Here is an 11,215-nt window from a genome sequence, read left to right as displayed (position 1 = left end):
GGGAATTCTTGGTTAAATAGATGAGGACCAGAGGAGCTGGAATTCTTCCTGAAAAATGTGGTTATTCCCCGTCCTGTGCATAGGAGTTCTGTTTCAAGGCTCTGGTGACAGGGTGAAGTATAGCACAGGCGAAGGCCATGTCCTGCAGAGCCCAGCTCTGTCCGGTGTCCCAGGGAGGGGCAGTCTTTGGCCCACTGGGAGGCAGGATCCTCAGATATAACCTGGGGAAAGGTGGGAAGGACCAGGGGTCTTGACATTAAGCAGTGGGAGCCTGTGGTCCTGGACTTTGGGCACCCTTGTGCAGTCATGTGCACAGACTGACAATAATTTTGAGTGGGAGGGGAAACAGGTGGGCTACCAGGAAACGGCTGGCGATGGTGGAAGGAGAGGCTGACACACATTTGTGTTAACCAGGACATTTATGGCCTCTGTGGCTCTCCAACAGCTCAGTGAAGGAGTAGGGCCCTGTTGGCTCTAACTCTATTATGGAAGCAGGAGGACAGAGGACCAAAACCACGGTGATCCTTCGCTCAGGGGGAGGAGATGGGAGAATGGCATGAAGAGGTCTTCACTCTAGAGGTCTCCAGGGCCGCTGCTATGCCAGGGCTGTGGCTGTGGGGAGGATGGGTGAAAGGGGCAGAGGAGGCCATCAGGGAGGTAGAAGACCAGGGCCCCATGCCCCCACCCCTCCTGGTCCCCTGCCCACCCCCAGCCTCCCAGCGCCACACCCGCCCCACGCTCAGCCTGTGCCAGGTTCAGGTTCAGGAAGGTGGCGTTGGTCCTCATGCGAGGGAGGGAGGTTGACTGTGAGAAGAGAGACAGGTGAAAGGGAATTCCGGGGCTACATTGGGAGTGGTCTGCTGTCACTGGACAGTATTCTCCCCCCCAACACTGACCCAGAAAACCAGGGTTAGATGAGTAAATGAAAGAAAGAGGGGGTCTAGGGATGTCTGCCAGTGATTGGGTCCTTGATCCTAGAAGTTTCAAGACTGAGGGAAGAAGTCACTATCCCTGACTCAGGGACATGGTTCCTGAGAATGCCTGGTTTGATGAGGGAGGTAAGACTCTAGCCTTTGAAATGACCTAGTTCACAGTGTCTGGTCTAATGGGTGGAACCTGGCCCTCCTTTTGGGACACAGCCTCTCAGGTCTCTAGATGTGCTTAGTCTGATAGGAGAGACATGGTCCCTGGCTCTGGGAGCTCCCAGTCTGATGGGGGAGACATAGTCCCTGGCTCTGGGAGCTCCCAGTCTGATGGGGGAGACATAGTCCCTGGCTCTGGGAGCTCCCAGTCTGATGGGGGAGACATAGTCCCTGGCTCTGGGAGCTCCCAGTCTGATGGAGGAGACATGGTCCCTGGCTCTGGGAGCTCCCAGTCTGATGGGGGAGACATGGTCCCTGGCCCTGGGAGCTCCCAGTCTGATGGGGGAGACATGGTCCCTGGCTCTGGGAGCTCCCAGTCTGATGGGGGAGACATGGTCCCTGGCTCTGGGAGCTCCCAGTCTGATGGGGGAGACATGGTCCCTGGCTCTGGGAGCTCCCAGTCTGATGGAGGAGACATGGTCCCTGGCTCTGGGAGCTCCCAGTCTGATGGGGGAGACATGGTCCCTGGCTCTGGGAGCTCCCAGTCTGATGGAGGAGACATGGTCCCTGGCTCTGGGAGCTCCCAGTCTGATGGGGGAGACATGGTCCCTGACCCTGGGAGCTCCCAGTCTGATGGAGGAGACATGGTCCCTGGCTCTGGGAGCTCCCAGTCTGATGGGGGAGACATGGTCCCTGGCTCTGGGAGCTCCCAGTCTGATGGGGGAGACATGGTCCCTGGCTCTGGGAGCTCCCAGTCTGATGGGGGAGACATGGTCCCTGGCTCTGGGAGCTCCCAGTCTGATGGGGAGACACGGTCCCCAACACCTGGGAGCTCCCAGTCTGATGGAGGAGACATTGTTCCTAACTTCTGGGAGCTCCCAGTTTAATTGGGAGTTACAGTTCCCAGGATCTGGGAATTCCCAGTCTGATGAGAGATATTGTTTCTGACTGTTGGGAACTCCCAGTCTGATAGGGGAGACAATTTCCACCACCTAGAAACCTCCATCCTAATGGAGTAGGCTATTCCTACTTCAGTTTGAGAGATAAATTCCACCCTCTGCTGGTAGAAATTCTGTCCTCATTTTTACTGTAATTCAGTGGATGAGACTTGACCCCCATTGTCTAGGATGACAGTTTGAAGAGAGAGGCCTGATCCACCTTGACCACACCTCTGGTCTGATGGGGGAGGTAAACTCCCATTGTTAGCCCATTTCCCCAGTAGGGTGGTAGAAGCAATATCTTCTGTGTGTTAGTGTCCACTCATCTGTGGGCAAAAGGATGCCCTATCCTCAGGCTGAGTCCCCCTTTAAAAACTTTCAGTCTGGTGCGCCTCTTGTATGAGAGAGAAGGCATGGAAGCCCCCGTTAGTGGCTCTCAGTCTGACAGAGGAGGCCTATCTATCCCTGATCTAGGTCACCATTTTGACAGAAGAGACAGAGAGCTCCTGCTGGACCCCCAAGTCAGATGGAGGAGACAAGGTCCCTTGTTGCCATCTGGTGGGGAGCCATAGCCATCCTTGATTTATGGACCCAGTCTTACGGAGGAGTCAGAGTGCCCTTTGGGGAGCCCCTGGTGGAAGAGGCCCCCTCCGACCCTCCCACACACTCACGGGCCACCTGCAGCTCCAGCTCCAGCGTCTCGGTCTTGCCCTGTAGTGTGACGGTCTTGAGTGTGTAGCGGCCGGCGTCCGTGAGGTTCAGCTTCTGCACCAGCAGCGAGCAGTTGGCGAAGCCCACCTCCCGGCCTGTGTGTGCGGGGCCTGCGATCCAGTTCCCTGATGGCAGCTGGCTGAGCAGCCGGTTGGGCTCAGATGCAGGCCCGCGGTACCAGGCGTAGACCAGCAGGTCCTTGGGGTAGCCCTGTACGGTCAGCGTCACGTCCTGGCCCTCCATCGGCTTGGTTGGCACGGGCACGATGGACATGGCGACTGCAGCCGCTGGGGAGAGAGTGAGGGGCAGGGGTCAGCTGGGCCTGCACGGGGCCTAGTGTCCCCTTTCCACCCTGGCTGGCTCAGCTAGGCCTCTCCCCAGCTGGCTGGCGCTCCCGCGTGCAGGGTTCTGGGAAGGAGACAGAGGAAGGAGGTGACATGTGGTAGTGGTGGCAGTGGAGGGCTTTGTGTCCTGCCAATGCCTGCCAGGGGTCTGTGTCTTCCTGGATCAGAATGAGAGGCCCAGGGGTGGGGTCACCTCTCTGTCATCAGACTAAACATTTCCATCCTTTGGGAAATAGCTCCCCCACGAAAGTGCAGGACCCTAGAGAATAGGGTCATGTCTCCTCCATCAGATTGGAAATTCCTAAAATATAGGGGCCATGCCTCCCTTATCTGATTGGAAATTCTAGAATATGGGGGACCGTGTCTCCCCCATTAGATTGGAAATTCTCAGAATATGGAGGCTGTCTCCCCCATCAGATAGTTGGGAGTTGTGTTGCCCCAGGTCCTGTCTCTTCTGTCAGACTGAGAGGCCTCAGAATGTGGGGCTAGAGTTTCCCATCAGGTTAAAGATTCCAGAGGGCAGGAGGCCATGTCTCCTCCATCAGATTGGAAATTCCAAATTATTGGGGTAGGTCTTTCCAGTCAGGCTGGGAACCCCCGAAGTTGGGTTGGGGCAGAATGTTAGAAATTCCTAGAAAGTGGGGGGCCTGTACTCCCCCATCAGATTGGGAGTATCTCAAAAGTGGGAACTGTGTCTCCCCCATCAGACTAGGAATTCTCAAAAATAAATGAATCAAAAAGGTCATGTCTCCCCCATCAGAATAGAAAATCTCCCCAAGTGCGGACTGTCTCCTCCCGGTGATTGGAAACTCATTGCCTCTTCTCTCTGACTGGCAGCTCCTTGAATGAGGAGACAATACCTCCCTGTTCCAGGACCAACTCTTTAAGGGCAGAGACCATGTCTCCTCCATCAGATCAGGGGCTCCCCCAGGCGGGGAAGGGTGGCGTCTCCTTTTCCTCTGTCTCTTTCCTGGCACCTGCCGCAGGGTTGCTGACAGCTCAGAGGCCGTTTGGGGCACTGTACCCACTTTCTGCACCTACCTGCACACCTTGGATACCCCCCACAGCAGGGCTTGGGGGCAGCACCTGAGGTCATCTGGTCCACCCCCCTGTCTCCTGCCAAGATCAGCTGCCAAGGCCCGGGTGGGGTGGGGCAGGAGGTACACTTACCTCTGGGGATGTCATTTCTGCTTTGGGTGAAAGAGGATCCACCCTTTGGATAAGACCCAGCCTGTTAGTAGGAGGGAGGGAGGGAGGAGGAGGGGAGGACGGTTCCCACTATCCCCGGGGGAGGCTGGCCACTTGGGAAGAAACCGAGGTGAATTAACCAGATCCTAATGGTCAAAGCCACCATCCCCAGAGGATGAGAAAATGTCCCCCAAGGATCCTGATGGCTCTGTAAACACCATCTGTGTCTGCATTACCCCAGCCCTCAGGTCATGTAAGGACAGGGGGTAAGACCATGCCACCCAGCTGTGTTTTTCCATTTGCCAACAATTGGCTGTGATTTATGAGTGCGTGCACACCTCATCTGGGCCAGATAACGGGTAGTTTCATTGGCTACCCAGAATTCAGCTGCCTGTGTGGCAGGGAGTGGGTCGAGCCCCTTAGCAGCTGGTGACTGAATTAAGAGCAGGGGCACCGCACGAAGGGACATCTGGATGTTTTCTCATTCTGCAGCTGTGCAGTGTGGGACATGTGGCCCATGCCTCACTTTGCCACCCTTCAAGGCAGAGAGTTGTATTTGTTGTTTGTTTTCCAGGTGACAAGGATGCACTGTCTCCTTTAGAGGGTCCACCTGACATGCCACTTTGTTGCTTGGCTAAGAAATGGGTTGAGAATCTCCCCTTTTCTAATCATTTGTTGGGCATAAATGGTGGCCTAACTGTTGGTGAAGCAGCCAAACCTTCACAGTCCCACTGGGCCTCCATGGGGAGGGGTGCTGGTCAGGCTGGGGTGACTCACCAGAGAGCTTAACCACCACTGAGGCCGATCCGGAGAGCAGGGTCTTGGGGTTCTTAGCAATACACGTGTACGTGCCCTCCTGGGCCGCTGTCATGCTACTGATGTTGAGATGGTCTTGACCATTCTTTAGGGCCCGCCCGTTGAAGGCCCACACGTACTCGGGCTCTGGGCAGGACCGGGACACACACCACAGAGTGAGGGACGTGTTGAAGTCAACTTTGAGGGTGCAGCCCGTGCGGGTGACAGAATCCTGGAGGATGGCCACACGTTCCGGGCCAACTGTGGGGGCAGGAGTGAGAGAGATGGGGCAGTAGAGGGAGGAGGGAGGAGGGGTGGGCACCCCTGGCTTTCTTCCTACCAGGCTGGGCCCCTGGGAGTGTCTGGGCCCAGTGCAGGGGGAAGGGGCTCTGGCCTTTTCGAATCCCACTGGGATCTCTAACTTGCTCTAGGATCTTGAGAGTCACTGTCCCTCTCAGGGGCTCTCAGTTTCTCTTCTGTAAAAAGAGGGTGTTGAGCCAGGCTAAATTTCAAGATATTTTTGAAATCTATGGCTCCATTAAGAAATAAATATGTCTAAATGATTGGTTTTTGATAAGCCATTCTAAGAGTCTAGAAGTCTAAGGCTTTAAGAGTGATGTTCAGCTTCTAGGATTCTAAGATTCTAGAAATCTATGTTTCTAAGACTCTAGGATTGGGTAGCTCTAAGATTTTAGAATTAGGTTCTAAGATTCTAAGAATCTCTGCTTCTAGAATTACTAGGATCCCCAGAGTCTACAATTCAGTGCTTCTTAAATCTAGAATTCCTTGGCTGTAGGATTCTAGGCTCTAAGTTTTTCTACATCCGCGGCCCTCAGGCACCTCAGTGATTTATTTCCCCCGGACTCCACACCACACGTTGGCTCCCCTGGCAGTGGACTCCGTGCTTTGGTTGAGTTTTTGTTTTACCTCCCTTCCCGGTCTGCTGCTCACTTCCCACCTCCCTTTCAAAAACCAATCACTCCGCTGTCCCTTCCCTGCAGGTACTGCTTCAGATGGGAGAGTTATTCAATTTCAAAAGTGTCATTAGTCCTTAGGAGATGGGCCAAGTACACTTTAAGAAGGTTCCCTTGTTCCTAACCACCGCACGCCTACTGTCTGCCCTTGGGTGCCCTCTCTTGGCCTCAGTTTCCCCACCTATGAGGCTTGGGCACTGGGTATCTCTGGCGGGGCCAGGAGGACTCACAGTACACAGTCAGGTTGATGGGCTCGCTGCGGCTGACACTGACCGGGTTCCGGACCTCACACTGGTAGGCTCCGGCCTCCTCCCTGCGGACGCCATGCCGGGTCAGCACCCGGCCATCGGCAGACAGGCCGAGGCGGACAGCGATGGGCAGGGACTCGCCATTGAAGAACCACCGGACCTCAGCGGGGCTGGGGCTGCTGCACAGCAGACTCAGGGTGTCTCGGCGCTCCACCAGCTCCGTGCTGTTGGCCATGACCACAGGCTGGGCCAGGATCTCTGTGGGGAAGAGACAGAGGGGGAGGGCGCCGGGCACCGCCTGCTCCCAGGGCCTCCCCTCCCCAGGCCAGGGGCATGGCTAGATCCTGGTGGTGCCCCTGTAACCCCAGCCAGAGTGACAAAGAATGGGATAAAAGGCAGGTCTAATCCTGGAGGCCATCCTGAAGAAAGTGAACATTTAAATATTGTTTTAGGTCTTTTTTAAGGTTTTAACATTTCTTAGGGTTGTTTTTTTTTTTTAAAGAGGAAGTAGAAAGAAGGTTAGGAAGGTTTGGTTCAGGAAAAGGAGGTCTGGGGGGGGGTGTCTCACCATAGACCCGCAAGTGTCCGTAGCCCACCTCCGTCTGCAACTGCCTGTTGAGAGTCTGCAGGATGTAGGTGCCCGAGTGCCCAAGCAGGACACCCTGGATGTCCAGGCTGCCATCCGGGCGCACAGCCTCCCGCCCCGTGTGGGCCGGGCCAGGGGTCTCGTCGCCTGTGCTTACGATGTAGCTGGCCACCAAGTAGGCCAGGTTGATCGTGGGCCCCGCATACCAGTTGTAGGCGAGCAGCTCCCCTGAAAGCCCGTGGACAACAAGTGTGATGTTGTCCCCTTCAGCTGGCTGGTCAGGCTCGGGGATGATAGAGATCTCAGCCCCCGTACTCAGGAACACAACTGAGAGAAGGAGTCAGAGGGGGCGGCTGAGGCAGGTGCCCCTGTGTGATGGAGGAGGAGGCATGGGCTCCTGCCTATGTGTCCCTCTTATACCCTCGGTGCCCAGAGCATGTTAGCCAGGTGCAGAGTCAGTCCTGGGGAGGGGTGTGCGTGTTCTGAGAATGAAATCTAATGGGCCGTGCTGAAGATCTAGCATAAGGCTTTGCCAAGTGCATAGCCCGCCCTCAGCCCACGGGGCCTTGGGATTTCATGGGACTCAGAGGCTTTTCCCGCCGTGAGAGTCACCAGACTGAGTCTTCCAAAATCAGGCTGGCCCACCCAGCCCTTGGGCCCCGACTCCCAGTTGGGGGCTCTTCCTTTGCCTCCCCATAGTGAACAAACTCCTCCCCTTTCTTCTCAACCCCACAGAGAAGCTGCAAACCCGGCCAGCTGGTCGGGGCTGCTTGGGTCTGCCTTGCGCGTGGCGCCCCGGCATGGGTGGCTGTGGCAGCTCTCACATGAGAAGTACTCACATAGCTGGCCTGGTTTCTGGTACTTTCCAGGCTAGTGAGCATGGCTAGGAGTGAGGGCTCTGCGTCTAGTGCTCAGCCCTGCCACTTTCTGGCTGTGTGACCCTGGGCAGTGACTTCACCCTGAGCCTCAGGTTTCTCATCTACGAAGTGGGAGGTCACAAGTGGGCCTCCTTCACAGGGTGGTTGTTAACACATGAAAAACATTTAGAACAGCTCCAGGTGCACAGTATACACTAGTAATGATGCTTAAGATGACTTTCAAATGACCCTGTGAGTTAGGCCCATTTCATAGATGAACAAACTGAGGCTGAACAGGGAAGACAGCTGCCCACAGCCACATCCTCAGGGAGGGGCAGAGCTACTGGCTTGAACTCACCCTACTTCAGCTTGCAGATCTCAGTAAGGGGTTGTCATGTGAATAAAGGAGTAACCGTGGCTGCCTTGCATGAGCTCATGCTCCGGTCTTAGCACTGTCCAAAGTGCACCCTGCCAGTCTCTCCGGTGGCTGTCCCCGGCCCGGCCTGCGCTGGTGCCACTTGGAGGAACAAGCTGTGCCTGTGTGATGCAGAGCTGCCCGCCCTGTCCAGCATGCTGGATTTCTGCTCACATCTCTCCTCTCCCGGCTGGGGATCTCCTCCCTCCCTGAGGCCACTGGGGGCTGAGGTTCTGGGGGCCGATATTCTTGCTCACCGCTGAGGAGGAGCCAGCTGCACCCGGTCAGCGCCATCTTTTGCCCCAAACCCGGGTCTTGGAGACAGCGGCGTGGGCGTCCCAATGCTCCGAGGCCTCCTTGGTTGGGGCTTGGCTCCGTCTGGTGCAGAACCTGGGAGGGTTCGGCGATTTGGAGCCGGGGGAGATCACCTGAATTTGGAGGGATCGAGTCACCAAGGATCTGGGGCCCTGTTTGGGTACCAGAGCAGGCGTGGCAGGCACGGGCCAGGGGCCACGACCTGGCCAGGCCTCCTGGGGCACCGCCTAACCTTCTTTGTGCTGAGGGCCCGGGTTTGGTACCAGCAGGAGAACCAGGTCGCCAGGGAGAAGGGGCGGGTGGCAGGGGAAGATTTTAGGGCAGTTCTTACCCACGGCCCAGGCCCTGGCCTCTCTGTTGAGCTTGGGGGTCACTGAGGAATTAAACCACGCAGCAGTGGCTGCCATTTGCCCAGACCTTCAGCTGTCGTCTCAGTGGATGTCCTGTGGGATGGGCATTGTTAGAATCCCCATTCAATAACAGGTGGGGAAACTGAGGCACTGGGCAGGGGCTCTGACTTGCCTAAGTTCCTGCAGGGAGAGAGGATTTGAACCCTGCTCTGTTTCCAAGGCCACACAGAAGAGCACGAGGCTGGGTGGCTGCACGCTGGCTTTGGGGCTCTGCTTCTTGGCCTCCTGCACAGGACCGAGAAATGTTGGTACAGACCCTACTCAGGGCTGTTGCGACCAGTCAGCAAGGTGCTACACTCTAGGAATTTAGCCAGTGCCTGGCAGAGGTGGGTCCCAAATGTGAGGTCAGATTGGTGCGACTGTTATTAAAAGTGTGGACCTGGGCCTAACACCACTGTCCCCTACCTTCATGACTCTGGGCAAGTTACAGAGCCCACTGGGCCTCAGTTTCCTCATCTGTAAAATGGGAATTATGACAGAGCCCAAATGGGAATCTAGGGCTGTTGTGAGAATTAAATGAGTAAACATGTGTGAAGTACTTATAACAATGCCTGGCACAGCCCCGGCCAGGTAGCTAGAGCATCGTCTAATACGCCAAGGTTGTGGGTTCAACCCCAGGTCCAGGCACATACAGGAATCAACCAATGAATGCATAAATAAGTGGAACAACAAATCAATCAATCAATAAAAAAAATAAACAAAAAACAAAACAAATATCTGGCACAGAGCAAATGCTCAATAAATCACTCATTCATTTATTCAGTAAATATTAAACAGGCATCTCCTGCTTGTCAGACTCTGTTCTGGGTGCTGGTAGATGTATTCCCTGCCCTTGTGGGCTGATATTCGTGGGGTAAACAAATAAAACGTAAAATCTATTCCATGGCAAATGGAGATAAGCGATGTCTAGAAAAATGCAGCCAGGAAGGGGGTTTGCAAGTTTTAAATTGGGGGCACAGGAGGGTACCAGGGAGGGTTTCTCTGGGAAGGTGATGTTGGACAGAGGCCATGGGGTTGGGGGTTCCTGAGGGAAGAGGGTCCCTGACAGGCATGTTATTATTGGTGTCTTGATGGCTTCTGGGTTCTGGTTCCGCTGAGGCCCCAGCAGCCTGCGTCTGGGCAGGGGGCCATGCTTGTGGCTCACCTGTCCTGGTTTGTTCCTCCAGAGCTGTGTCCTGAGCTGCCCCTGCTGGGCGGGGCTCTGATGGAGGGAGTGAGAAGTGTGGGTGACCTGGCCCCTCCGGCTCCCACCCACCTGACCTCACCTCACCCTTCTCCATGCTGGCCCAGCCCCCCCTCCCAGCCTGGGCCACATCCCAGGGCCGTTCAGGACGCCTCCCCCAGATGTCCCTGGCACCTCTCACTCACCTCGTCCCAAAGTGACCTTGGCATCTTCCCCAGATCTGCTCCTCCTCCCCGTCCTCTTATCAGGGATGGCGCCACTACCACCGTCATTGGGCCAGAGAGACCCAGGCCTCATCCCTGATGCCCCTACCCCAATACACCGTACATTATGGTGCCTGCCTCCTAAATATTTCTCCCATGAGCACCTTTCTCTCCCTGCCTGTGGTCCCTGCTCTGGTCCAGGTACCCCAGCCTATTGTCTGACTTTCCCTCTCAACTCCTCCATGGTCTCTGCTACCTCCCCACGATGCGCAGAACCTGCCATGGCACCCCAGAATCCTCCGGAGAAAGACCAGCTCCTCATTGTAACCATGTATCCCAGCATTGTGGACACCCGTTCCTTCCAGAACTTACTGCACTAGTTATTCTATCTTACTTGTACTCCCTCCATTCAGCATGCTCCCTTACTTCCCTCTACTGTTTCATCACCTGACCAACTCCTCCAGGAAGCCTTCCTGAACTTTCAGGCTGGGCTTAGTGTGCCCTGGGATCCCCATTTCCAACCTTGATCCTCCTGGGTCCTCACTGTCAGGGTGACAGGTCTGTCTCCCCGACTGGACCGTGAATCCTGGGAGGCAGGACCAGGGCTGTTGTGGTCACCATTGTGTCCCCAGAGCTGCCCAGCCCAGGGTTGGGCACAGAGCAGGGACTCAGAGAGTGTTTGTGGAACTGGACACCAGGTATGGATGACACACAGAGACAGGAGTCTCCAGGGAGTCCCGGGTTTCTGGTGATTTGGCTAAGCAGCGTGATGAGGCCGTGGCTCCGAGAGGCTTAGAGCGGAACCGGCCTGTGCCAAGACTCCACCATGGCTCCCCGTCACCCACAGCGTCACACAGACCCTTCTCTGCTGTCTGTCCCCATCCCCCACCTCCCTGGGTCTTCCTCTAGTGCTCCTGGACATGAGCCTAGATGCTCAGTCTAATAGACCACTGTTTTTTGAGCACC

General features: G+C 55.8%; 1 protein-coding gene across 2 annotated transcripts; it reads right to left on the bottom strand.

Moving 5' to 3' along the window:
* Positions 1-457: 457 nt before the first annotated feature.
* On the bottom strand, positions 458-8,501 carry CEACAM16 (CEA cell adhesion molecule 16, tectorial membrane component). Of its 2 annotated transcripts, none has more exons than XM_066371850.1 (6): positions 8,396-8,501; positions 6,849-7,193; positions 6,263-6,538; positions 5,041-5,319; positions 2,692-3,018; positions 458-612 (listed from the first exon to the last, which is right to left on the bottom strand). In XM_066371850.1, the coding sequence occupies exons 1-6, from the start codon at positions 8,430-8,432 to the stop codon at positions 596-598; spliced, it is 1,281 nt and encodes a 426-aa protein (XP_066227947.1). In that variant the 5' UTR covers positions 8,433-8,501; the 3' UTR covers positions 458-595. The 2 variants fall into 2 exon arrangements, with proteins under 2 accessions (XP_066227947.1, XP_066227946.1); XM_066371849.1 differs by lacking the exon at positions 458-612 and adding an exon at positions 740-804 and having other exon boundaries at positions 8,396-8,447.
* Between the last annotated feature and the right edge of the window lie 2,714 nt (positions 8,502-11,215).

The sequence above is a fragment of the Saccopteryx leptura genome, chromosome 3 (assembly GCF_036850995.1).
Source record: "Saccopteryx leptura isolate mSacLep1 chromosome 3, mSacLep1_pri_phased_curated, whole genome shotgun sequence".
Lineage (NCBI taxonomy): Eukaryota > Metazoa > Chordata > Mammalia > Chiroptera > Emballonuridae > Saccopteryx > Saccopteryx leptura.
The sequence above is the reverse complement of the archived record's forward strand: the minus strand, read 5'-3'. Positions and strand labels throughout refer to the sequence as shown.

Coding starts and splice junctions, on each gene's coding strand:
- CEACAM16 (XM_066371849.1), bottom strand. CDS start 8,432: ATGGCGCTGACCGGGTGCAGCTGGCTCCTCCTCAGCG. Junction 6,539..6,848: donor CGGACACTTGCGGGTCTATG/GTGAGACACCCC, acceptor TCTTCCCCACAG/AGATCCTGGCCCAGCCTGTG. Junction 5,320..6,262: donor CATCAACCTGACTGTGTACT/GTGAGTCCTCCT, acceptor CTGCCCCCACAG/TTGGCCCGGAACGTGTGGCC.